This window comes from Macrotis lagotis, chromosome X (genome assembly GCF_037893015.1).
Source record: "Macrotis lagotis isolate mMagLag1 chromosome X, bilby.v1.9.chrom.fasta, whole genome shotgun sequence".
Classification (NCBI taxonomy): Eukaryota; Metazoa; Chordata; class Mammalia; order Peramelemorphia; family Peramelidae; genus Macrotis; species Macrotis lagotis.
In genome coordinates this window covers 440,797,797-440,824,839 of record NC_133666.1, presented here as the reverse complement: position 1 = coordinate 440,824,839, position 27,043 = coordinate 440,797,797, and the positions used below count along the sequence as shown (strand labels likewise).

Below are 27,043 nucleotides of genomic sequence, written 5' to 3'. Positions count from 1 at the left end.
TAGTTGCTTAATAAATGCTTGCTGATTGATAACATTTAGAGCTGTCCCAAATTGGAGTGCTTCTGGAGACAATGGGTTTGCCTTCATTGAATGTCTTTAAGCTATAGCTGAATAACTACTTTGGGGTATATTGTAATTGAAATTCCCTTTCATGAATAACATGGACTAGATAACCAATGTCTTTGAAATTCTGTGGTTCTGTGAGCTTACTTTTTCTTTCTCCTCTGTTTTCCAACTATTTAAAGGTTTCTGAAGAACAAACCTTTACTTGACTGTGTTGTCTCTGAATTTTTCTTCTTTTCATTCAAACTTAAGAAATTGTTATAGGCTTAAAATTTTAATATGAAGCAGTTAAGCCCATCCCTATACTATAAGATAGGACCAAATGAATTAAAAAATAAGCAAGCCAAAAAACCCAATAAAAGTTTGAGTTTTCAGATTTTCTCCCTCCATCTTTGCCCCTTCCCATTTTCTGAGAAAGCAAATTATTTGATAATGATTATATAGGTGAGGTCATGTAAAACATTTCCATATTAGTTATATTGCAAAAGAAAGTACAGTTAAAAAAAAAGGGAGAGTGGCACAGTGGATAGAGTCCTGGAATCAGGAGGACCTAAGTTCAAAGCCAGCCTCAGACACTTAATGATTACCTAGCTGTGTGATCTTAGGCAAGTCACTTAACCCCATTGCCTTGCAAAAAAAAAAGGAGAAAAATAAAAGTTTAAAAAGTATGCATCAGTCTGCACTCGAGTTCATTGCCTCTCTCTCTGGAGATGGATAGCATTTTTTCATCATGGGTGCTTTGAAATTGTCTTGGAGCATAGATTTAGAAGTTGAAGGAATGTTAGAAGCCATTTAGTTCACTCTCAAAGAGATTAAGTGATTTGCCTAAGCTGACATAGTAGGTATCAGAACTGGAATTTAAACCCCAAATTCTCTAATATTACATCCAACATGCTTTCTACTGAATACCAACTGAAATGTCCTTTTTCCTTTCTCCCCATCACCATCTCTTCCTATTCCTATTTTTCTATGTCTCTCTTTTTTTTTCTATTGTTCCTTGAAGCTATAATACCATCCATCACCCTTCCCTTGGCCTTTCTTCCTGATGTCTCTACCCATAACTGAATATATTTACCATTCCTGGCCATAACTATGCCTTCCCTTCCCTTCTCAGACTATTCAAACTCTAGCTATCCTTCAAAGCCTAACTCAAGTCACTCCTGCTCCAGGAAATCTTCCATGACTATTCCAGGCCTCTTTAGATTCTTGCACCTTTCTTTTCTTTGAATGGTGGTATACCACTTATAGTATGTATATCACATAATGTAGCTGTAAATTCATGACACCTATTGGAGACAATCATCTCAGACTGCTTTGTCAATCTTATGTCCCCAACTAGACCGTCAGCCCTTTAGGCATTATACTTATTAGCTAACACAGTACAGAGTACAGAATAGATGCTTAATAAATATTGATTATTCAGTGTGTGAGCCCTTATTTTAAGCTCAAGAGTGAGGGCTTTTTTATTTATTTCATTAAATATTTCCCAGTTGAATATAGGAAAATATTTTCACATTGATTTCAAAAAAATTTGAGTTTCAAATCTTCTCCCTCTCTGCCACTTTCCATTTTCTGAGAAAGCAAATTTTTTGATAATTATATAGGTGAAGTCAGGTAAAACATTTCCATATTAATCATGTTGTAAAAGAAACACAGTCAAAAAAGTTTATCTTGGTGATATAGAGTTTAAATTTAAAAGTGAGTTCTAATTTTATAACAAAAGAATTATAGAGTATTGAAGTATATGTTTGGGTGTTGAATGTTCTAAAATACATCTGTTTTAACACAGGCAGATTCTCCCCTACCTAACTCCCCAGTTTTTGTAACTGTCTCTAAGAAGGATATTAGGAAAGCATGAATCTATTTTATCTTTATTGTCTCTCTCTTTAGTTCAACCTTGTCAGGAAACTGCAACTTCCTTTGACATCATGGATTTGGGGTTTGAGGTTTAACTTCTGTAGCTTTGACAAAAGAAAAGCACAGAATCAGCCCATCCCTATACCACATCTTTCTGTACAAAGCTTCCTTTGACACAAGATGTTATCAGTATCTAATGAGACATTTATCCAAATTTGTGTTATGTAACAAGAAGTCCCTTAAAGTTAGGATTGCTAAATGGAGAGCCATAATAAAGAATATTCCTTATTGGTAGCTAGTGCAAATGTAATGCACTATTGAACATAATCTTAATGGAGTTATTAGGGTATGTGTTGTGAAATCATATAATGATATTGAGGATCTTATGAACCCATCATATTTTTGTCTTGCCCAGGAGTACATGTATAAGATTTCTATTCATTTATTATGACTCATTCCAAAATGTCCTTATTTTTAAAAATCCATTGTTGGATAATGAAATCATAAAAAGTATAAAATGACTACATAATTTATTAAATTTCAAGAGATGTGAATAGGTCAAAGTTATATATTGAGCATTATGTCATTCTAATTTTTAGGCAAAGTTTTCAAAATTTTGATAGTAGATTAAGTCAAATCACACTGTTTCTTTGAATGCATTCTTTTAAAGACCTGGTCTCAGAATAATTCAGAGAGTCCTGTTAATTCGTGGAGCTCAAAAAAGCCATGGGATAATTTAGTGCAGTCTCTCATTTTGCAAAGGAAACTGAGGTTCACTTAAGTTAATAACTCAGCTAAAGTTATATAGCCAGTTAGCAGCAGAACTGAGACTCAAACCCAGATTTCCTGATGCCAAAAGCATTGTGCTTTCCACTCTATTGTTTGGCTTCTTATGAGACAAAATGAACAAAGTCACAAACTGGACAGAAAAAAAGTAACTTGTAGGAAATTTCTTGCAACAATGGACTTATTTAAAATCTATTTCTTTTTTTTTATATATATGAAGGTATGTCTCAGTGAAATGAGAGCTCATATAAAGACTTGTCAGAAATATATAGAGAAATATGGACCTCTTCAAGAACTTGGAGAAGTAACAAGGTAAAATATTTCAATAGCATGAAGCTTTTTAATGAATGTTATAGCCATAAAGATTTTTTCTGTTTTTTACTGACCTTTATTTTGAGTTTTACAATTTTTCTCCTAATCTTCCTTTCCTCCCCCATCCCCCACAGAAGTTAGTCTTTACATTGTTTCCATGGTATACATTGATCTAAGTTGAATGTGATGAGAGAAAAATCATATGCCTACGGAAGAAAAATTAAGTATAAGAGATAGCAAAATTACATAATAAGATAGCAGGCTTTTTTTCCTAAATTGAAGGTAATAATCTTTGGTCTTTGTTTAAACTCCACAGTTCTTTCTCTGGATACAGATGATATTCTCCATTCTCAAAATTGCCCCTGATTGTTGCACTGATGGAATGAGCAAGTCCATCAAGTTTGATCATTATCCCCATGTTGCTGTTAGGGTGTATAATGTTTTTCTGGTTCTGCTCATCTCAGTCAGCATCAGTTCATGCAAATCCCTCCAGGCTTCCCTGAATTCCCATCCCTCCTGATTCCTAATAGAACAATAGTGTTCCATGACATACATACATATACCACAGTTTGCTAAGCCATTCCCCAACTGAAGGACATTTATTTAATTTCCAATTCTTTGCCACCACAAACAGAGCTGATATGAATATTTTTGTATAAGTGATGTTTTTACCCATTTTCATAATCTCTTCAAGGGTATAGACCCAGTAGTGACATTGCTGGATCAAAGGGTATGCACATTTTTATTGCCCTTTGGTCATAATTCCAAATTGCTCTCCAGAAAGATTGGATGAGTTCACAGCTCCACCAACAATGTATTATTCTCCCAGATTTCCCACATCCCTTCCAGCATTGATCATTATCCTTTCTGGTCATGTTGGCCAATCTGAGGTGGTACCTCAGAGATGCTTTAATTTTCATTTCTCTAATAAGTAGTGATTTAGAACAATTTTTCATATGACTGGATCGGTTTGATTTCCTCAGCTGAAAATTGCCCTTGCATATCCTTTGACCATTTGTCAATTGGGGAATGGCTTGGTTTTTTTTGAAAATTTCACTCAGTTCTCTGTATATTTTAGAAATGAGTCCTTTGTCAGAAATACTGGGCAAAAATTGTTTCCCAGTTTACTACATTTCTTTTCATCTTGGTTACAGTGATTTTGTCTGTGCAAAAGCTTTTTTTTAATTTAATGTAATCAAAATTATCTAGTTTGTTTTTAATGATGTTCTCTATCTCTTCCTTAATCATAAAACTGCTTCCCTTTCCTTAGATCTGACAGGGAAACTACTCCTTAATCTTCTAGTTTGCTTATAATATTGCTTTTTATGTATAGATCCTGTATCCATTTGGATCTTATCTTGGTATAGGGTGTGAGGTGTTGGTCTAATTGAAGTTTCTTCCATACTAACTTCCAATTTTCCCAACAGTTTTTGTTGCAGAGAGAGTTTTTATCCCAATAGTTGGACTCTTTGGGTTTATCAAACAGCAGATTACTATAATCATTTCCTGCTATTGCACCTAGTCTATTCCATTGGTCCACCACTCTATTTCAGACAGTTTTGATGACTGATGATTTACAATATAATTTTATATATTTTATATATATATTATATATAATATATATATTATAATGTAATTTTAGATCTGGTAAGGCTAAGCCACATTCTTTTGTATTTTTTTTCATTGAATCCCTGGAAATTCTTGACTTTTTATTTCTCCATATACTCATAAAGATTTTAATAATTTAATTTATTGAATTTCAAATCTTCACTTCTAAAATGTTATGTCAAGGGGCAGCTAAGTGGCACAGTGGATAGAGCACTGGCCCTGGAGTCAGGGGGACCTGAGTTCAAATTCAGCCTCAGACAATTATCTAGCTGTGTGATTTTGGACAAGTCACTTAACCCCATTGCCTTGCAAAAACTAAATAAAATGTTATGTCAATTTTTATTTTTAAGTAAGGCTCATTTTCCTCATCCATAAAATAAAGATAGTGATTCTGTAGTATCTTCTTTATTGGATAGCCAGGTGGCACAGTGGATAGTGTGCCAGGCTTAGGGTCAGGAAACATGAGTTCACATGTGCCCTTGGACACCTTACTAGCTATGTAAGCCAGAGCAAGTCTCAGAAAAAGAGAAGGAAATGGCAAACCACTCAAGTATCTGTCAAAAACAAAACAAAACAGACAAATCCAAAAAAGGGATAATGAGTCAGACATGACTCAAATCATCTGAACAACAACAAAATCTTCATGGGGTTGTTGAGAAGTTCAGTGAAATGATGCAGAACATTTTTACTAATGCAGGGCATTTTTACTAGCAAGTAATTATAACATTTGCTATTAGTAATCATTTGGCAAATTTGGTGGGGAAGAGAAAGGAATAGCAATTTATATAGCACTTACTATGTGAAGTACATTATAAATATTTCTTCCTTGGATCCTTACAAGACAAGTGTTGTTATTATCCCCATTTTACAATTGAGAAAACTGATGCAAACCAAAGTATCTAGAGTCACTCAGTAAATATGTAAGGTCATATCTGAACTTGAGTCTTCTTGACCCCTGGGTCTAGGGCTCTATTTTCTATGCTACCTAGCTGCTCGTGTCCAACATCTAACAGATTTTATAAACTCCCTTTTAGGAGTGCAGAAATTGGATCTATTTCCCCCCTTAGTTTACACAAGAGGAAGATGACAAGAACCAGAAATAGAATGCAGAACTGAACCTTCTGGCCAAACATGTGTTTTGACCCAGAGTTTCATCTTGCAAATCATGGTTTAAAAATTCTTCTCTTCTCCTAAAGTCCCCTTTTCCCCTAGTCACTTCTCTTACATTTTTGCTTCCTTTTCATAGAAAAGGCTGGGAAGTGGTTATTATCCTAGATGCCATATAGTAACTCTTAATATTAGGTGAGTATTCATTCCTATTGGAGCTTTTTCCCTTCAAGTAGGTTGGAATTTGAGATATAATTAGCATTAGTACAGTTTTCAAAGAAAATCCATCTCTTCACTCTGTTGATTAGAAGAGTGGTTTAGATCTGCCAGAATAAATGAAAAGACCCAGATTCTTTCACCATCAAGGAAGTGGCCCTGCATACTGTGCTCTGTTGAGAAGTCAATGCTTGTGGTCAGGAAGCAATGAAGTCAGAATATTAACTCAGCTACTTTTTTGATCACATTCACACCACCTAGAAAATTCAGCTGAATCCTGGTTTAAAAAAAACAAAACCTATGTTGGAGAATACTGAGAAATTTAAGAATGATTATTTGCAATACAATGGATATTTCCCTTTACAAAATGACTCCCCTCTTGGGTTTATTTAAGCAACAAAAGCCTTTACTCTATTCACAAAAATTTACTTCATCTTTTCAGCAATATAACACAATGTTGTAAAAGAATGAATTTTTTGTGGGGCAGAGCATTTTAGCTGCCAGTTTTAGCATTCAGAAACCGAACTAAATTAGATTTCTCTTCTTAATGAATTAATAATAAGCTAAATGAGCTTCTAGATCAAAAATACCTTTTGTCTGAATATTACCCTTGAAATTCTATTAAATCAATAGGGATAGATTGCTAAAAATGGACATGTTCTGAAAATAATGTACTTTTTTTTAAAATAGAGAATCCCTTTCTTGGGATTGGTGTCTAACTTTGTGCCTTGCTACCATCTTGATCCATATATATTATATATTTAAATAATGATGATATGATTTTAGTTTTTCCATGTGAAACAATAATTCAGAAATCAACAAGGGGGGAAATATTTGGATCAGGGAAAGATAATTCAGTTAAAAAGTATGGGTTGGGTGAGGTGCATTGATGAGTTTTAGAGAGATAATCCATACACAAAAAGTACTTATTTTCTTAGAAGATTAAAATATTTTTGACTGTATGTCATTATATTCTGTTCAATATGTCTATGGAAAATTTAGGAAAGAGATTGTATTATGTTCAATTGAATAAAACTGAAGTACATTAAAGTTTTAAGTAACTACTCAATGGTAACATCAAATCAATGATATGGTTAGGATAAGATCCCAAACTGACTGACTATGCCAGTATACTTTGCTGTTTCTAACATTCTAATCAGGTTCTAATCATCACTACATTATAGTTGTATTTATATTTTATTTCCAGATGTGTGTGTCCATTTTGTGAGAAAGAGTTGGATGAAGAGAACTTGCTGAACCACTGTCTAACTTATCACAGATCAGAAAGGAGACCAGTGGTATGGTTTTTGTTTGTTTGTCATGCAGATGAATAGCTGCTATGTTATTTTAATCAGATATCTTTCTGAAGCATTGAAAATGTAGGTAACTTGCCTGTGTGCACAGAGCCAGGATATATCAAAAGCAAAACTTGAACTAAGGTCTTTTTTAACTCTTAGAGGCCCTTTGTTGCATTAAGTCCTGCTGATTGTCAGTTTTAATTAGTTTGATTAAATGAGATTCTGTGTGGACAATTACTACCTTCAGTCTGTTCTAGGTGAGTCTGGATCTCCATTAGGAAGAGTTTCATTTTTATCCTGACTATAGTAAACAGGGGCAGCTAGGTGGCTCAGTGAATAGAGCACCAGTCCTGGAGTCAGGAGGACCTGAGTTCAAATGTGGATTCAGAGGTTTAATAATTACCTAGCTGTGTGACCTTGGACAAGTCACTTAACCCCATTGCCTTGCCTAAAAAAAATTATAGTAAACACAGTGCGAGTAAATTATTTCAGTTGATAATTGATATATAAATATAACACTGATTAATTATTTATTATTAATTTATGCAATTGAAGACACAGTTCCTTTCAAGGAACAAGTTTCTTTTTGGTTGGAGATGTGGCTGTACAAAAGGAATATGATTATGTTCATAGATGTCATAGAATTGCTGTTTTAGGACCTGTCAGGTCTGTCAGTTTCTTCTCTCTCAGTAAATGCTACTTCTAGCCTCAAGCATACCTTCTCTTGGTTATTTAAGTAATCTAGCCCTGGGAGCAGCTCCATGGGGCAATGGATACAGCACCAGCCCTAGAGTCAGGGGGGGCCTGAGTTCAAGTCTGGCTGGCCTCAGACACTTATTTCCTAAAGACTTTTTAGTCTTCTTATACATTATTTCCCCTCCATGCTCTCTGTATTCTAGCCATATTGACCTCCCTGATGTTCCTTATCTACTACTTTCCATCTTCATCTACTTGCCTTTGTATTGCCTATGTCTCATGCCCAGAATCTGCCTTTTACTCACTTCTGCTTCTTGAAATCCTCAATTTCCTTTAAAACTTGGCTCATGCATCATCTTCTCCATGAAACTTTGGAGAATCCCTCCAGCTTCTCCTGCCCTCTTGTCCCAAACTACCTTGTATTTACTTTGCACATATCCTATAATATAGACAACTAGGTAACTCAGTGGATAGAGTGCTGGGCCTGGGGACAAGAAGACTGACCCTTCTGAGTTCAAATCCCTCCTCAACACTTCCTTAGATGTGTGACCCTAAATAGGTCACTTTACCCTATTTGCCTGAGTTCTTCACCTATAAAATGAGTTGAAGAAAGAAATGAAAAATGGCCCCAGAATCTTTGCCAAGAAAACCCTAAATAGGTTCACTGAGAGTCAGATATGACTAAAATAATTCAACAACAACATTCTGTAATATATATATATATATTATAAGTGCATACATACATACATACATGTTGTCTCCTCCATTAGGATGAACACTCTTTGAGAAAAGGGATAATTTTATTTTGCTTCAAATTCCCAGCAAATTAGCACACTGGCTGATTGATAGTAAGCACATAACATATGCTTTTTAATGATTAGTCATTTTACAAAGAGAGGTTTTGCTTCTTCCTAGAAACAAACCAAGCAAGAGGCCCCCTTCAGAACCATTCTGGTTCCCTTCAAGTCGCTAAACATGACATATTAAAATAACTCATCATCATCTTTGCCTGACCCAGGATGAGCATTTGTTTGAATGAAGCAATTCTACTGAAAGGTCATCTCACCATGTCATCAATAGTCAATCAATTATATCAAAGATTTTAGTTTCATAAATGTATTCAACATATAAGGGCATTTCTAGTTGCACAATTTATCTCAAAACTATAATTTGGGGAATTTCTTAAATGATATACTAAGAGGGGCAGCTAAGTGGCCGGGGAGGCTAGGTGGCGCAGTGCATAGAGCACTGGCCCTGGAGTCAGGAGTACCTGAGTTCAAATCCAGCCTCAGACACTTAATAATTACCTAGCTGTGTGGCCTTGGACAAGCCACTTAACCTCATTTGCCTTGAAAAAACCTAAAAAAAAAAAAAGAATAAGAAAAGGAAAAAAATGATATACTAAGAGATCACCTTACATGATGTTCTTGAGAAAGCCCTTTAAGTAAGGCTTCTTCAGGTAATAAAATTTTACATAAATAATGGCCAAAGACTTAGTCCTAGTCAATGAAATGACATCATATCACACAGAAACTAAGGGAGCAACTTCTCATTTGACCCTCTGTCAAATGCAGCTTCTCATTTGACAAAAAGTTTCAAGAAGTTTGAGAAAATCCATACTTTTCAACATCCAGTGATCAATCTATCAATAAGAATTTATTACCTATGTTCCAGGCCCTGGGAATACAGAAACAGAAAAATAAAATAGTCCTTGTCTTCAAGAAACTTAATTTTTATTGAAATCTATCAATTTTTTTTAAAAATGATAAAAAAAACTATCAATTTTATTGAAAGAAAATAAAATTTACACATTCGATTTGGTTTAATTCATTAAACATTTATTAAGGCACTGTGCTAAGTACTGGGGATATATAAAGAGACAAAAGACAGCCCAGCTCCTTTCCTTAATTACAATCTAATGCAGAAACAACACGCAAACTAATATATTCAAGGCAAGCTATATTCAGGATGAATAGGAATAATTAACAGAGGTAAGGCACTAGAATTATGAGGAGTCAGAGAAAGCTTTCTGTAGGAAGTGAAATTTTTGATGGGTTTTAAAGGAAGAGAAAGCATTCCAGACAATACAGTTGGAGATATTACCCAGAGCCAAAAAATGGAGTTTTTTGGTTTGGAACAATTAGGAGGCCAGTATCATTGCAGTGAAGAGTACCTGTTGGGAAGGGGAGTTAGGTGTGAGAAGCCTAGAAAGGTAGAAGGGAGCTAGGTTATGAAGAGCTTTGAATGTCAAACAAAGCACTTTGTATTTGATTCTAGGAAACAATGGGGAGCCACTGTAGTTTATTGAATGATATGATTGTATATGTGTATGTGTATGTGTATATATATATATATATATATATATATATATGAATGATATGTATGTATGTATGTATGTGTATATGTATATATGTATATATATTACAAGCTGGCTCAAATAGCTGCCTGAAAGCTGAAAGGAAGGCAGATTGCCCAGTCTTTATCTTCCTCTGCTAACAACATCCTAAAGTTTACATCAGATCAAATAATGTTCAAGAAATCTAATGAAGGGGGGCTAGGTGGCACAGTGGATAGAGCACTGGTCCTGAGTTCAAAACTGGCCTCAGACACTTAATAATTACCTAGCTGTGTGACCTTGAGCATGTCACTTAACTCCATTGCCTTGTCAAAAAAAAAATAAAAATCAATCAGTCAATCTAATAAGAAATGATTTTTTCCACCCTAGAACTGAAGAAGAGGTCAGTTAGAATTTCTGAGGACAATAGGAAAAGGGGCCTTCCCAGCAAAGCCAGTGCAAGAAGCTTCTCAGCGCAACTGAATACAGACCAGGGGTACACGTAGCCTGCGAGGCTTTGGGTCTAGAGACAGCAAGAGAGGAATTCTTTCTTGAGGAAACACCAAGGTAATCAGAAGTCCTAGGGTATGGGATTTTGGAAACCCTAAAGAAGCATAGCTCAGTGTATAGCAACCAGCATGGTACAGAAATGCTTAGACCAGGACATCCTGGGCCCAAGAAGTCTCAAGTTTCTTAACACTGTTTTCTGAATTGCCAAAGAGGACTTTGAAAATCTAGCACCATAGAATCTAAAAGATTCAGGAAAACTGACTCTGGGAGGTAGATGTCAGAGTAGGAATGGGTGGTCTAAGATGAGTCCAAGTGGGGCTGGCCACTCAGCCCAGAAGGGAAAACGGGAATCAGAGCCTGACCCAGCACAAAAGCCTGGGTTAGGAACTAAAGCTATAAAGATGATGAGGTAAACCAAAGAGGAAACTGACCAGTATAAAAATTGTTATGGATCTAGAGATCTCTAGAGAAAAAAAAAACCCAAGAAATCCCATAACTGCAAGAAGATATTCAAAGGGGAAAAATGAATTTTACACAGACCTATGAATCCTTAGAAAGAATGAAGTAGTTCAAATCCGGTCTCAGACACTTAATTACCTAGCTGTGTGGCCTTGGGCAAGCCACTTAACCCCATTTGCCTTGCAAAAAAACCTTAAAAAAAATGAAGTAAGAAAAAACCTTTAATGAAATGAAAGCTCTGGAGAAAAGTATTGCAAGAATAAATAACTTTTTAAAAAGTGGTAAATTTTTAAATAAATTTTTAAATAAAAAAAATTCTTATTATATGAATCATACAAATGTAGATGATGGGATGAATTTGATCCACAAGATATGGACTCCCTGAAGAACAAAATAAATCAAGCACAAATCAATTACTCTATGAGACCACAAGAAATAGTAAAACAAAATCAAAACATTTTTAAAATAGAAGAAAATATAAGATGCACAATATCCAAAACAACTGAACTGGAAAGTAGGTCAAGGAGAAATAATTTAAGAATCATTCGATTTGTTTGTGGGAAGATGATATCATGTTAGGATGTAAAAGATCACCTGAAAACACCCCAATGGAGCTTAGAAAAAAATAAGAATAATCACTTTATTTATTTGTTTGTTTGTTTATTTATTTATTTAGATTTTTCAAGGCAATAGGGTTAAGTGGCTTGCCCAAGGCCACATGGCTAGGGGTCAGATCCAAGGCTGGTGCTCTATCCACTGCACCACCTAGCCACCCCAAATAATCACTTTAAACTCTTCTATTCAGCCCATAGATCCACAGAAGACCCTGAAGATTTCAACTAGACCTTAAAATTGAAAACTGAGGTAGGTAGGAATAAACCTGGAAAGGGGGAAACAGGGAGAGCTACTTAAGCTTAAAAAACTTGAACAACAATAAAGAAACAACCTCCCAAAACTAAATAGCAAAATGAAAAATAAAAAATTATAGGAGAGATGACAAAAATTGAAAGCAAAAAAACTTGATTGATAAGTAGAAGTAAACACTAGTTCTTTGAAAAAAAACTAATATATAGGATTCTGTTAGAAACCAGGAGAGATGGGAATTCAGAGAAGCCTGGAGGCATTTGCATGAACTGATGCTGAGCGAGATGAGCAAACCAAAAGAACCATTGTACACCCTAACAGCAACATGGGGTTGATGATCAATTTTAATGGACTTGCTCATTTCATAAGTGCAACAATCAGGGGCAATTTTGCAGTATCTGTGTTGGAGAATACCATCTGTATCAAGAGAAAGAATTGTGGAGTTTGAACAAAGACCAAAGACTATTACCTTTAATTCAAAAAAAAAAAATGTTACCATGTAATCTTGCTACCTCTTTTTTTTTTTTCTTAAGGATATGATTTCTCTCTCAAAACATTCAATTTAGATCAATGTATAGCATGGAAACAATATAAAGACTAACAAACTGCCTTTATGGGGTGGGGGAGGGAAGTGATATTTAGGGAAAAATTGTAAAATTCAAAAATAAATTTTAAAAAGGAAAAGAAAAACTAATACAGGTAAATATTTAGTTATTGAAATTTTTTTAAAGAGAGAGGAACTAAATTTTTCTATAAAAATGAAAAACAGAACTCACTATAAATAAAAATGAATAAAGGAAATATTTTTTAAAAAACTAATTCTACCCATTTATATATTAGCAAAATCAAATCAGTAACTGAGAGGAAATGGATGAATACTCACAAGTACCTAGAATATTCAGACGAAAAAAAAGAAACAAACCATTTCGATAACCCAACATCAGAAAAAGAAATAGAACAAAATGAAAATGAACTCCCAAGGTGGGGAGGAATGGGAATCCAGGATCAGATGGATTTCAAGTGAATTATACTATTCTGAGAACAATGAATTCTTCAATTTAAATTGTTTGCAGTGATTGGGGGGAAAGATATTCTTCCAGTCCCTTTCTAATATGCAAATATATTGATATTTAAACCTGGAAGAGACAAAACAGAGAAAGAAAATCAACAAATCAATATCATTCATGAAAATAGATACCAAAATTTTAAATATTAGCATATAGATTATATCAGGGATTGGAAAACTGGGGGGCCAGATCCAGCCTTCTGCCTGATTTTGTATAGCTAAGAATGGTTTTTATAATTAAAAAATTCTTATTATATGAATCATGCAAATATAGATGGTGGGATTAATTTGATCCACAAGCTATGGTTTGCCAGTCCCTGGGATTACAGCATATTAGAAATATGCCCTGACAGGATTGTGGAATCCTGGGCTTAATTCAATAAATGGAAAATAAAACCATATGATTGTATCTATAGATATTGAAAGACATTTGACAAATTCTTTTTTTTTTTTTGCAAACCAATGGAGTTAAGTGACTTACTGACTTGCCCAAGGTAACACAGCTAAAAGTTTTTTCTATTTTTTTTTATTTTTTGCAAGGGAATACGGTTAAATGACTTGCCCAAGGTCATTATTGAAAGTGTCTCAGGCCAGATTTTAACTCACTAAGACTTCCTGACTTCAGGCTGGTGGTACTTTTTCTAATGTATCACTTAACTGCCCCTAACTAATATAGTATATTATTGCTTATGAGAAGCATGTAAGAAAATGTTGGAATAAATTGATCATTTTTTAATATATTATAGTACATTCATTATAGTGTGTATGTGTGTGTGTGTGTGTGTGTGTGTGTGTGTGTGTGTGGAGAAAGATCTACAGATATATTTATATAATGTATTACTTAAGTACATTATACTATTTTATGACATAATACAATTACATTTATTAAGTGTCTACTCTGTGCTAGACCCTGTGGTAAGCACTGGTAATATAAATAAGAAAAAGTCTAGATATGATATTCCAAGAAACTGCAAATGAAAAAATGCCCAGATGTTTTAAAACCAAAGTACAAGCAAAGCTAGAAATAATTGACTGATGGAGTCTCTTAAAAGAACTCCAAAATTAAAAATTCCTGAAATACCAGCAAAATGTAGACAGGCTGCATGAGAGAATATCTAGAAAGAAGCAGTTCAATTAATGGAACTTTCTACAATAAGTGAGAAGAAAGGATGGAATATAATATTTCAAAAAAGCAAAAGATGTGGACTTATAACCACTAATATCTTTTTCTCCAAAACTGAATATAATACTATAGAGGAAAAAGAAAAATAGATTTTTACTGAAATAGAGGCCTTGCACTTATTTATGATGAAATATACAGAATGGAAAAGAAATTTAATGTAGTTTGTTTCATTTTTGCAAGGCAATGGTATACATGACTTGCCCAAGGTCACACAGCTAGGTAATTATTGTGTCTGTGGCTGGATTTGAACTCAGGGCCCCCTACTCCAGGACCATGCTCAATCTACTACACCACCTAACTGTCCTGAAAAAGAAATTTTAAATATCAACACAAGAGTCACCAGGAACCAGAAAATCAGATTTGTTTAATCAGTTAGGAGATTTATGATGATGTATATGCAGAAGAAACAAATGTCCCTTGAGAAATTTGATGTTTTCAAATAATAATTGAGAAAATTAAATCAGAAAAAACAGAGGCCCTGGGATAGATTGGTTCTGTTTTGAGGACTTGAAAAGGAGAAAGAGAAAGAATGCTAAAAGAATACATTACTTTAGAAAGGAAGAAGGGAGTGGAATTTTCTATTTCTTATGTGAGTGAGGAAGAATAGATAAATAGTAGGCATTATTTAAAACTCAATTTTATCTGAAATGGACAAAGGAGAATTTAACACATACAGAGGTGTAGAAATATTTTTAAATCAGTAGGAAAACAAAGGGGATAGGGGAAGGTTAAGAGGAAGGATAATACTGGGGATGGAATAGTCACAAGCAAAACGGAATTCTCTATTCTTAAGGGATTAAAAGGGAAAAAGAAAACAGGAAGGCAAAGAATTATAATTTAAGAGGGTGTTTCTTGGTGAAATGAGAGAACGAATTGTGGTATATGAAATATAATGGAGAATCCTGGTTAACTGACACAAAATAAAGTGAACAGAACTCAATCAAGATAATTTATACTAGCACAACATTGTAAACAAAAACAACTATGGGAGGGGCGACTAGGTGGTGCAGTGGATAGAGCACAGGCCCTGGAGTCAGCAAATCTGGCCTCAGACAATAATTACCTAGCTGTGTGGCCTTGGGCAAGCCACTTAACCCCATTGCATTGCAAAAAACCCTAAAAACAAACAACAACAACAAAAACAACTACTATGGAAGATTTAAGATCTCTGATCAAAACAGTAACCAACTATGTTTCTAGAGGACCTGTGCTGAAGTATGTTGCCTGCTTCCTGAAAAGGAAGTGATAAACACTGGGTTAGAAAGACATCTTTGGACATGGAAAAAAAAATATAAGGAATATAAGATGATTTTGGAGGGTAGAATGGTGTAAAGAAGAAGGACTGGATACAGAACCACTTGCAGCTAGATGAATCAGGAAAACCTTTCTGTGGGAGGTAATTCTTCTAAGAATTCTAAGAGGAGAAAGTGAAGATGGAATGGATTGAAGTCAAAGCATAGGGGCACAAAGAGGACTACTTAGTGATGAGTCTGGATAGTTGGTTGGAACTAGATTTGTATAGAGTGCTAAATGCCAAACAGAAAAATCATGGGATTGGAATGATGAGCTTGACTGTATAGTTGTTAGGAAGAGAGTATATTTAGCCTTCTTTCTCAAAGAAGTCCATGACATCAGGGAGGAGATGCCATGACAAGAACTTGAATTTGAGTGAGGGGATGCCATGCTAAGTCCCCAGACACACTTTCTCCTCCAGAGTCATCTGAGTCCAAATGGCCAGATATGAATCAGGACAACTGGAGATGACCCTGGATGTGAGGCAGTCAGGGTTAAGTGACTTGCCCAAGGTCACACAGCTAGTAAGAATCAAGGGTCTGAGGTGGGATTCAAACTCTCATCCTATTAATTCCAAACTTGGTGCCCTATCCATTGCATCAACTAGCTGCCCCTTGGTAGGGGGATGGGAAGTGAGATGGGTTTTTAGAGGGAAAGATTGATTTCTATTTCAGATATGTTGAAAACCTCTGAGACATCAATTTCAAAATGGCCAATGGCCAATATATTTTGGTGGATCTAAAACTTGGAGCAGATGTATTGATCTGGAGGATCTCTACTTAGAAATGTTAATTGAATACTTGGACTTATGAGATCCTCCCCAGAGAGGGAGAAAAAAAGGGTAGAGAGGTTAGAAAGAGAGTAGGACGATCTTGGGGTATGGGCAAAATTCCGTTGTACTCATCATAAATCACTTCAAATTTGGAGTTACATCAACATTCTGTTTGCAGCATCAAAGATAGAGCTTTGGGTTCTCCTGTGAAAGGCTATTTTGAGAAAGTTTACTGATCAGAATCTTTCAGAGCAAAGGTGATCTTTACTGGTCACATGACAGTAAAATTCATCTATTTTATGGTATGAAAAAAGTCAAAAGCCAGATAGATTCTCACACAACTCTAGCATTTTCAGTAGTATTCATAAATGGTTCCAAGTTAAAGATAAAATTCATCTCCCTATGTGGTCAATAATCTGAAACATAGGCTCCCCAAGATTTTTTTTTAAGGAGGACTGCTATTAAGGTGATTGAGTATATAATAAATTCTTTTTTTTTTTTTGAGATTTTTTTTCAAGGTAGTGGGGTTAAATGACTTGCCCAAGGCCACAAGGCTAGGTAATTATTAAGTGTCTGAGGTTGGCTTTGAACCCAGGTACTCCTGACTCCAAGGTCAGTGCTGTATCCACTGCACCACCTAGCCACCCCATAATACATTCTTTTTTTTTTTTTGTTTTTGGTTTTGGTTTTTTTAGGTTTTTGCAAGGCAAATGGGGTTAAGTGGCTTGCCCAAGGCCACACAGCTAGATAATTATTAAGTGTCTGAGACCAGATTCAAACCCAGGTACTCCTGACTCCAGGGCTGGTGCTTTATCCACTATGCCACCTAGCCGCCCTCATAATACATTCTTAATATTAAAACTAACTCATCCAATGTTTCTTCACGAATTTTGCATGTCATCCTTGTGCAGGGACCATGCTAATCTTCTGTATCGTTCCAATTTTAGTATATGTGCTGCTGAAGCCAGCACCCATCCAATGTTTCTTGATAGTGCTTTAAATTTAAATTAAGTTAATATGTTCAATATTGGGGTTTTTTTAAGGTTTTTGCAAGGCAAACAGGGTTAAGTGGCTTGCCCAAGGCCTCACAGCTAGGCAATTATTAAGTGTCTGAGACCGGATTTGAACCCAGGTACTCCTGACTCCAGGGCTGGTGCTTTATCCACTATGCCACCTAGCCACCCCTCAATATTGTTCTTAAAGATGTGATCCATTGTTAATATCACTAGTAAAAGTCATCTTGCTCCCTAAAATCCTTTAATGGAAGATTCCCTTTATTCATATATAGCTGATTCACATAGTGATTTTTGGATACACCATATGGATCAGTAGTTTTTTATATTAGTAAAGGTAGTAATAATGGGTTTTTTGGGTTCCTTCTGAATCATCCCTTCCTCAGGTAACTTGTGTATCACTCCCTCAGGGCCTTCCTTATTGGGTAGGAAAGATTACTTGCCCCATAGGAACTCGGTGGAGCCAAAAAGTCAAGAGCAAATGGAAACCTCAGAATAATAAATCTGAATTCACCAGAGCCTAAGTCAAGGTTCTTAAACCTTTTTTTTGTGCCAAGGACCCCTCTGTCAGGTTTGACGAAGCTTATGTATCCCTAAACCTATTACTATTTTTAAAGACACCAAATACATAAGATTACCAAAAAAAACCCAGTTATGTTGGAGTGTAACTTGTGTAGGAAAAGAAAACAAAAATAATTATTATTTTATACAAATGAGATGTGAGAGGAAGAATTGATACAGAAGTATTAGTTGGTGAGGAAGAGCTGATAGCTCTGGAAAACTGCCCTCATGGGGAATGGGTCAAAGAGGCAACAATGTGTGTGTGTGTGTGTGTGTGTGTGTGTGTGTGTGTGTGTGTGTGTGTGTGTTGTGTGTGTTGATTGGTTGGTCCTTGTCCTTCATTATCAAAGAAGACCAAAATGACATCACTATGTTTGAGACAAATGACAGGGTGTCAGACTGTGACTGATCAGACCAATACGAGCTTGGGATGCTCTCACACAAGTCAGGCACAAATAGTCCATGTGAACACCTGGGATGAATATTCTAAACTTAGGGAGGTCACGTTTCCTTTGAGCTGCTTCAAATCTGCCTTCCTCATAGAGCACAATGCCCTCACTGATGAGGACACACCGTGCTGGGGGTGGCAGTGTCTCCCATGCTGCACAATAAATTCTAAAGTTTTTTTTTGTAATGCAGTTGGATTAAGTGACTTGTCCAAGGTCACACAGCTAAGTAAGTATTATGTTTCTGAGGTTGGATTTGAACCTGGATCCTCCTAACTCCAGAGCCAGTATTCTATCCACTGTGCCACCTAGCTGCCCCCAATTCTGAAATTCTTCAGAGAGACTTCAGGGTAGTCTCAGTATCACTTCTTCTGACTCCCTTGTGAGTGCTTGCCCTGTGTGAGTTCTCCATGAAAGATTTTTTTGGCAAGCGTATGTCTGGCATTCTAACATGTCCAGTTGTGTGGGATAAAAATTCACTTTAAAAAAATTTAGCGACTCCTCTGAGCAAAAAAAAAAAATAGTTTATTTTGACTTTTCTCGAGAAAAAGGCACACTCCAAGTCTCACAAAGGTAGTGAAGAACTAGTAGCTTCCCCAAATTGACAGTGAAGCAAGATTACATGGCCTAATGCAATCCCCTCCTCTTCCCTATAGCATCCCTGTCTGGCAACTCATTGGTTAGTCTTCAGAGTTACGTTCTACTTGTGAGAATCTACCCCAACAATAAAGAAAAGAATGAAGGGGCAGCTAGGTGGCACAGTGGATAAAGCACCGGCCCTGGAGTCAGGAGTACCTGGGTTCAAATCCGGTCTCATACACTTAATAATTACCTAGCTGTGTGGCCTTGGGCAAGCCACTTAACCCCATTTGCCTTGCAAAAACCTAAGAAAAAAAAGAATGAAAGGTTTTCATAAAATATTACCTCACCATCCAGATGGTGAGAGTAATCTTCAGTTTTATTGAAGTAATGTAACTTGTCTTGGAATGCAAGGTCTAGGAACACTCTACTTATCATCAAACAAAAGGAGTCTTATGAGCTTCTTTGGAATGCAAGGTTTTTCTCATGGGGAAAAAGTCTACTATCCTTCTAGTAGTCAGTAAAAGCAGTCTCATCAAAAGTTATGAGAGTGAGGGGCTGCTAGGTGGTGTAGTGGATAAAACACTGGCCTTGCAGTCAGGAGTACCTGGGTTCAAATCTGGTCTCAGACACTTAATAATTACCTAGCTGTGTGGATTTGGGCAAGCCACTTAACCCCATTTGCCTTGCAAAAACCTAAAAACAAACAAAAAAAAAAGTCAGGAGAGTGAGCCACCTGTTTGGAATACAAAGGGGATTTCTTCTAGAAATAGTTTGAGAATAATAGTTTATTCTTTAATATTTCTTAACCCCGAGAGGACTTCACTAGGAATATTAACTCTGAAATGGTTTTATTGGGAATATTCCACTTCCAGTCCATTGTAGTTCTATTCTCTGTAGTAGTGTTGGAATACTCCGCAATTTAGTTCAAGAAAGGACCTCAGTGTCTGGTATCTTCTCCTGACAAGTGATCTTCAGAATCTTCCTAAGATAATTTAAATGGAAGTGATTCAGTTTCCTGATATGGCACTGGTAAACTGTCCAGGTTTCACAGTCATATAGCAACGAGATCAGCACAACAGCTTGTTTGTAGTCGGTCTAATACCTCTTCTCTCCTACACTTTCTTTTGGAGCCTCCCAAATACTGAGCTAGCTCTGGCAATGCAGATGTCAACTTCACTGTCAATGTGAACACAGTTTCATGTTTCTCTAGTCCAGCATAAATGACTATCTGATTTCTAAATATTGCTTTCTATGTTTATTTACAGTTCTGTCCACTTTGTCATTTTATACCTAATGAAGATTCAAGCCATTCCAATGACAGTTTGATTAGGCACCTGCAAATCAGACACACAATGTTTTATGATGAATTCATTGTAAGTAAACAACCTCATCTTTTTTTCTTAAATTGTTATGGTAATTAAGTCTTTTTCTTTTCAAGTCAGACAAAATTCTGAAATGAAAATGGTCTGATGTCTTAGAAGTTAGTATTTATGAGGACTTAAATTACTTCATCCATTTCAAATATCCCCAAATAGTTTTCCCTTCCCCCCCTTTTAAAAGGTGTGCAAATTAGGTTTACTTGTCTTCATCTGACAAGTCCTGTGAGTTAGGTACTCCAAGTACCTAAGCAACAAGATGGCACAGTGGATCAGGTCAGGTAAGTCTTCAACAAGTTTCGCTGAATTCTTCTTATTTTTAATTGTAAGATAATATTTCATTAAATTAATGGTTAGTTTGTTCAGCAAATTTCCAATCAGTGTGCACCAGCTTTATTTCCAGTCCTTTACTTATGAAAAATGCTGCTATAAATACTTTTGTATATCAAGACAATTTTTATGAGGTGCAATGACATAATTTATTACTGTTGATGAATATTTTGGCTCTAAGAAGATAGAAGATGCACATTCCATCAGCAAGCTAGAAAATTAAGCCTCTATGGTAGGAATACCCAGAAGTTGTACTGTTCTGGAAAACCCTGGAATAAATAAATGTCAAGATTAGGCATGAACAGGACTTTTATGGAGGTATAGAAATATAATGTTAAACAAATTTCATTTAAAATAATTAACTACTTTGGACAATGGTTCTTCCCAAAAGCAGGAAGAAAAAAATACCTTTCTAATCTAGATAAAATTAGAGATGAAAATAATTTACTATATAAGACAAAAATATTTTAAAAAGAAAAATATCTTTAGTGTTCTAACCCCTCAATTGGAAACAGGTGGGTAGTGTGGTGGCTAAATTGCTGGACCTAAAGTTAGGAAGACCTAAGTTCAAATGCTGCTTCAGACACAAAGCTATGTGACCCTGAGCAAATCACTTAACCCTATTTGCCTCAGCTTCCTCATCTGTAAAATGAGCTGGATAAGGAAATGGAAAACACTCTAGTTATCTTTGCCAAGAAAACTCCATGTAACTCCAAAGTAGGCTCGTCTTTTTTTTTAATGATAAAATAATTCTATTTCCTGCTCAAATTGAAGCTAGAGTAGTAGTTAGCAAGTCTAATGAGGTAGCTTTTTGTTGTTCTAATCACCTAATATAATATATAAGTATAACTCTATCTGCTATCACTAGTCACGAGTTTTGTCCTTTACCTTAATGACACTCAAAATTAGTTTTGTTTCATCTTTTATAGTTGCAAGCATCCAAAATACTAGGATTTGAGGTGATAGAACCAAAATTAGTTATAAGTACAATTAGGCAGGTAAATATATAGTTTTCTTCTCTTTTTTTTTGCAAGGTAATGGGGTTAAGTGACTTGCCCAAGGTCACACAGCTAGGTAATTATTAAGTGTCTGAGGCCACATTTGAACTCAGGTCCTCCTGACTCCGGGGCCAGTGCTCTATCCACTATGTCACCTAGCCACCCCCAATATAGAGTTTTCTTCATCATTAATGGAAAAAAGAAGTATAAAATAAGTTAAGTCTCTCTAATGCTAAGGCTTCGTAAATATTAACTGATTTGGTTCTCTACAGCAGTCCAGGAAGGTAGTCACTATTATAATCCTCCCTATTTTACAGTTGAGGTAACTGAATCAAAAAGAGGTTAAGTGATTTGTCCAATGTCACACAACTAGTAATTGTCTGAGATTTTAATTCAGGTTTTCCTGATTCTAAACCAAGATTCCTATCACTGTACCACATAGTGGTTTAAAGAGAACTAAAAGTAGATTTGCATATAATTTTTCAAAAGAAAATATCAAAGCAAAATCTATCCTTATATAATCTCTAAGTGAAAAATTTGATTATTGTTTCCTTAACATTTGTCATTTTATAATTTTATCTTTTTCTAGGCTTTCAACTATATTTATTACAATTACCCTTGTATTTTACAAAAGAGAATGGACAAATGGAAGTATAGTATAACCAAATCTTAGGAAAGGATTAAATGGAAAGTCCCAGGATTACTGAAAGAAGTGTGAAATATTAATTTGTCTCTATGGAATTACTGGGTAAAGCAAAGGATAATTTCATTTTGGAACAGACAACCTGGAGCTCACCCACATTCCAGTCTTGTAGCATTCTGTGCTCAGTTCCGTGCAAGTGAATGTTCAAGGTTCAGAATGGGTGTTTATGTGTGTACACAGGTGTGTCTATATGTGTACATTCATACATGCATATTTATTTACGCACACATATATTTCTTTTGTCTTTTAACTAGAGAAGTAGCAGTGGTATAGTGTCTTGAGGACCAGACTTGGGGTCAGGAAAGCTTGGGTTCAAAACTCTGCTCTGATAAATACCAGATGGTGATGAGTAAACTGTCTAAAACGATGAACTATAGAGAAGTAGTTGTTTTACAAGAGTGGGAGGAGTTAATAGACTAGTGAAGCCAGAGATTTGAGACCCAAAGCATTCTTTGGAGTTTTCTCTTGTGAATTCGATTAAGGTCTTTTGGCAGCTAATGTACCTTAGGCTTCAATTTAGAGATGACTGACTTAATAGGATTCACTTCCAGCTCTGACTCATAATGAGGCATATGCAGAATTTGGGAGATTATTTTCTCTTGAAAGTGTTGACATTAAGTCAACTCAGAATAGCATTCAGTAGTCCAACTAAGAGACAGCAAGTCATGCTCCAGTTTCTTTCTGATCCCATTGATTTGACTTAGAGCATGTTTGTATGTGGAATCTAGTAAGGCCTTTCAGGCTGCTAATTGACTTGATTGTCACTCTGAAATGACAGTACTCATAGAACAGATTGGATGAATTTAGAATTCAAAGAGAAAGCTATTTTTAAAAAAACTACCTATCATTTTGCTATCTAAAAGTATTTTTCCCTCTTTTTCAGGACTTTAATATATTAGAGGAAGCTTTGATCCGAAGAGTCCTAGACCGGTCACTTTTAGAATATATGAATCATTCAAGCAGCACCTAATTCTGCCAGTTGGAGGAAAGGTGTTCCATGGATTCCTTTGCACAGTACATTAATTTTCTGCTTTGACAAAGGGGAATCTTCAGCATTGAAAAAAAAAAAAGCACAGATGTAACAAACTTTTAATGTTTGTATGTGTCTGTTACTGTTTATCTGGAAATTTAAAAACCACTATCCCTTTGGTGATTTATATCCATATTCTCCTGTTGAGATTTTTCTGATACTTAGTAGTAATAATTATCTATATCAACCAGGAGGTTTAGGGTGAATAAATAGTAGAGGGCATGCTTGAGGGAGGAGTTCTTGTTGGGAAATCAGACAGATATCTAGCTTCCAAAATACTATTAAGAATACATAATTTTGATGGAAATGAGGAAAAGAATGTGGTAGTTGATAATATTCCTTTAAGTTGTATGCTGTTACTTAGTATTTTTAATTAATAATTTAATAGGAATGCATTCTTAATGCTTTCATTTAAAAAATATATCTACCACAAGCAGAATATTTTTTCAAATATTGGCAGTTAGTTTTAATTATTATTAAGAGATGTCTATAATGTAAGTAAGTTTCAAAGTATTATACCCTAACATTTTACATGTAAAAAATGTCCTGTTTGACCACAGAAATTTTTGATGCAACCCTAAACAGTTGATTTTCAACTAAAATGACATATTGAACTAGGAAGATAATCATTCAGTTCCTATGGGTAAGATTTTATTCAGCTGTTTTAGTTCAGTGATTGTAACTAGGAATGTACTTTTCTGTTTATTCATTCTTTGCAAGGGTTATTTATAGTGTGGAAACTTAAAGAAAGAAGAAAGGACTAAGATTTCTTTAGAGTTCTGGTTACTATTCTCCCTTCACCTTTAATACATATTTTAAAATATCGGAAGAGTATATTGGAACTGAGAAGAGAACAGAGAAATGAAATCTGTGAAAACTAAAATCTTCATTTTTAGAAACTAAATTTTTACTGAAGAGCTTAGTTGAGTTTTACAATCTCTGTCTTTCCTTTTAGGTAGAAGTCTTATTAAGATAGATTGTAGATGGAAAAGAAAGGATTCTGAATCATCCAACCTGGATAATTAAATTTAGATATAATTAGCATAGAAGACAACTTGAAGATGATCTAGTTAAACCCCCATTTTTTGTACAACAAGAAACAGACACAGAAAAGTGACATATGACCTGCCTATGGGTATGCAGCTCTGAACTCCTTACCTTTTTATTATACCACTCTAAGAAAGAAAAGACAGTATTATCTAGTATTTGTATTGAATATCTATGCAGCAAGTAGAGTGGTGTCATTAAAAAAGCATCTCCAGGAGTGTGTAAGAAGATAGGCTGGAGTACCAGTCCTGTGTGCCTTTGGACTAGATTACTCTCTAAACCAGGGCTGTCCAACCTTACTTTTAAAAGTTTTTATTGAAACAATAAACAATATTTTTTGATTTGCCATTTTAGTGAGAGTTCTGTGGTATCTCAGCTTCCTTTACTAAAGTATTTGGTAAACCCACAGGGGGCCACATCAAATCTCACTGCCAAGTGCATTTTGGACAGCCCTGTTCTAAGCTTATAGTTTCCACAGCTGTGAAATCAGGGTAAACAATACCTGCCCTGCCTACCTCATAAATTGTTGGGAGGATACATGTGAAGGCACTATAATCTATAAAGCACTATACTAGTGCAAACTGTCATTAATTCAGACTAGTGGTGAAATCATCTTCAGATGTAACAAAAAATAGTTAACCTTTTTTTTTCAAGGCAGCAGGTTAAGTGACTTGCCTAAGGTCACACAGCTAAATAGGTATTAAGTGTCTGAGGCTACATTTGAACTCAGGCCCTCCTGACTCCAGGGTCAGTGCTTTATCCACTGTACCACCTAACTTCCCCAAAAAAGCTAAAATTTTTAATAACATGAAAGTTTAAAAGAAAGATAAACATAATATAAACAAAATATTTGTTTAAATATATTGTTTTAAAACCTCCTATATCTAAATTCTGTCTCAGATCCCCTAACATAATGTTTTTGCCACTCTGATAACAGATTAGAAATTATTTATCAAAGAACTTTGTGTTAATGTGAATTCTGATTTAGCAGAATCCAAACTTCTAGAATTTTATACCATATTAAATACAAATAGGCAATTTGTTAAATCAGTATTAAAGTGACTTAAAAGATGAAGACAACAATAACAGCAAATGACATTTACCTCTAAAAAATGTTCACCTGTTAATTTAATACTCTTTCAGCTGCTCAATATATAACTCAGAAGAGAAAATTTTATGTTTTTTTCAAGATCAAATTAAACCACCCCTATGTAGAAGCTTGGATGGGATAAATGCTCTGAGATTATGTCAACCCAGATTATGGGTTGGAGATATAGATTGAGTATGAATGAATGATAGAGACAGTTTTAGAATTTTAGCTTCCCAGTCCTTGTCCAGGTCTATAAATCACATGTGACATCATGATGCTGTGACATCAGTGAAGCTTATCAACATAGATTCATGTGGTAAGTAAGCTTGTTGTTATTGAAGCTAATTAAATGTGGTTTGTATCCATAAAGATAGAGGTGCTAAAATGTCTTAAGAGACACTCTCTTGTTTCATTCCTCCCCCAAAAAATCTGTAATTGTTAGAATTTAAAAGTTAACAGTTATAAATTTCTTTTGTAAAGATGTCTTATTATGAGATACAAAGGATGGCAGGACCATTGCTTTTGTTTAAAATGTCTGTTCATAAATGCTGACCTTCAATAAACGGTATTCCTAAACATAAGCTGATTTTGTGTTCTCATTCAGAATCCTCTGCAACAGAAATCCTATAACCCAAGGTGAGCAAACATGATCAGAAACCTTACAAACTTAAGCTGACTGCACTTCTTTTTGATGGTGGGGAATTGGGTGATGCTGCCAGAGAAAGAGCCCCAGCATCAGAATTCTTGGAAGTGAAAAACTCAAGATTGGCCTGGAGGTGCAAGTTCTCATATATTTATTTACAGGCCTGCAAAGTTCATCCCTGGTCTGCAATGCACAAGCAGTTCACAGACTAAACTTCATCTGGAGAGTCTTCAAGTTCCCTGAGGACAGACTGAATAACAAAGGTTGAGGAAAGAATGAGGGAGAAAGGAAAGGGAAGTAGCCAAAGCAGATGGCTGGGTTTGACCCAAGCAAGGCTGGCCTGGAGAAGAATGGGGCTGTGCAGGGAAGTCAGGAAAAGGGGTTATCAGGAAGCCTAGAGGCAGGAAGCTGGAGGAGGGGTAGAGAATGGACTGAGGTTGCTCTTATCTTGGTGAATTTACATTTAATGATGGAGTGACTTTGAACAATTGGAAGAAACTTGAATTTGAGGGGCAGACTGAACAATCTGGGTCAGAGGAAGGTCTCAGAAAATACCAGATGCAAATAATATTTTCTTAATATTAAAAACTAGGCAGGTATTTCTCCCTCAACACTTTTAGCTGGCAAATCCCCATCAGAACCTCCCTCAACACTGTTTGATAAGCAGGATTGGGAACTAATGGTAACTGAGTCAACATAGCTTTCAATAAAGATAATTTTTTTTTTTTTTCGGTTTTTGCAAGGCAGTAGGGTTAAGTGGCTTGCCCCACAGCTAGGTAATTATTATTAAGTGTCTGAG

The 27,043-nt window shown here is 35.5% G+C and overlaps 1 protein-coding gene and 1 pseudogene across 1 annotated transcript in view; one reads left to right on the top strand and one right to left on the bottom strand.

The window, feature by feature from the left end:
* Positions 1–26,764, top strand: part of RNF125 (ring finger protein 125) — a 41,761-nt gene extending 14,997 nt beyond the window's left edge. The window contains exons 3-6 of the mRNA XM_074208022.1: positions 2,927–3,018; positions 7,157–7,247; positions 20,293–20,400; positions 23,318–26,764. Coding sequence (XP_074064123.1) covers positions 2,927–3,018; positions 7,157–7,247; positions 20,293–20,400; positions 23,318–23,404 — 378 coding nt within the window. The 3' untranslated portion in view covers positions 23,405–26,764. The remainder of the gene's footprint in view (positions 1–2,926; positions 3,019–7,156; positions 7,248–20,292; positions 20,401–23,317) is intronic.
* Positions 17,283–17,396, bottom strand: LOC141503674 (U6 spliceosomal RNA; annotated as a pseudogene).
* Positions 26,765–27,043: the final 279 nt, after the last annotated feature.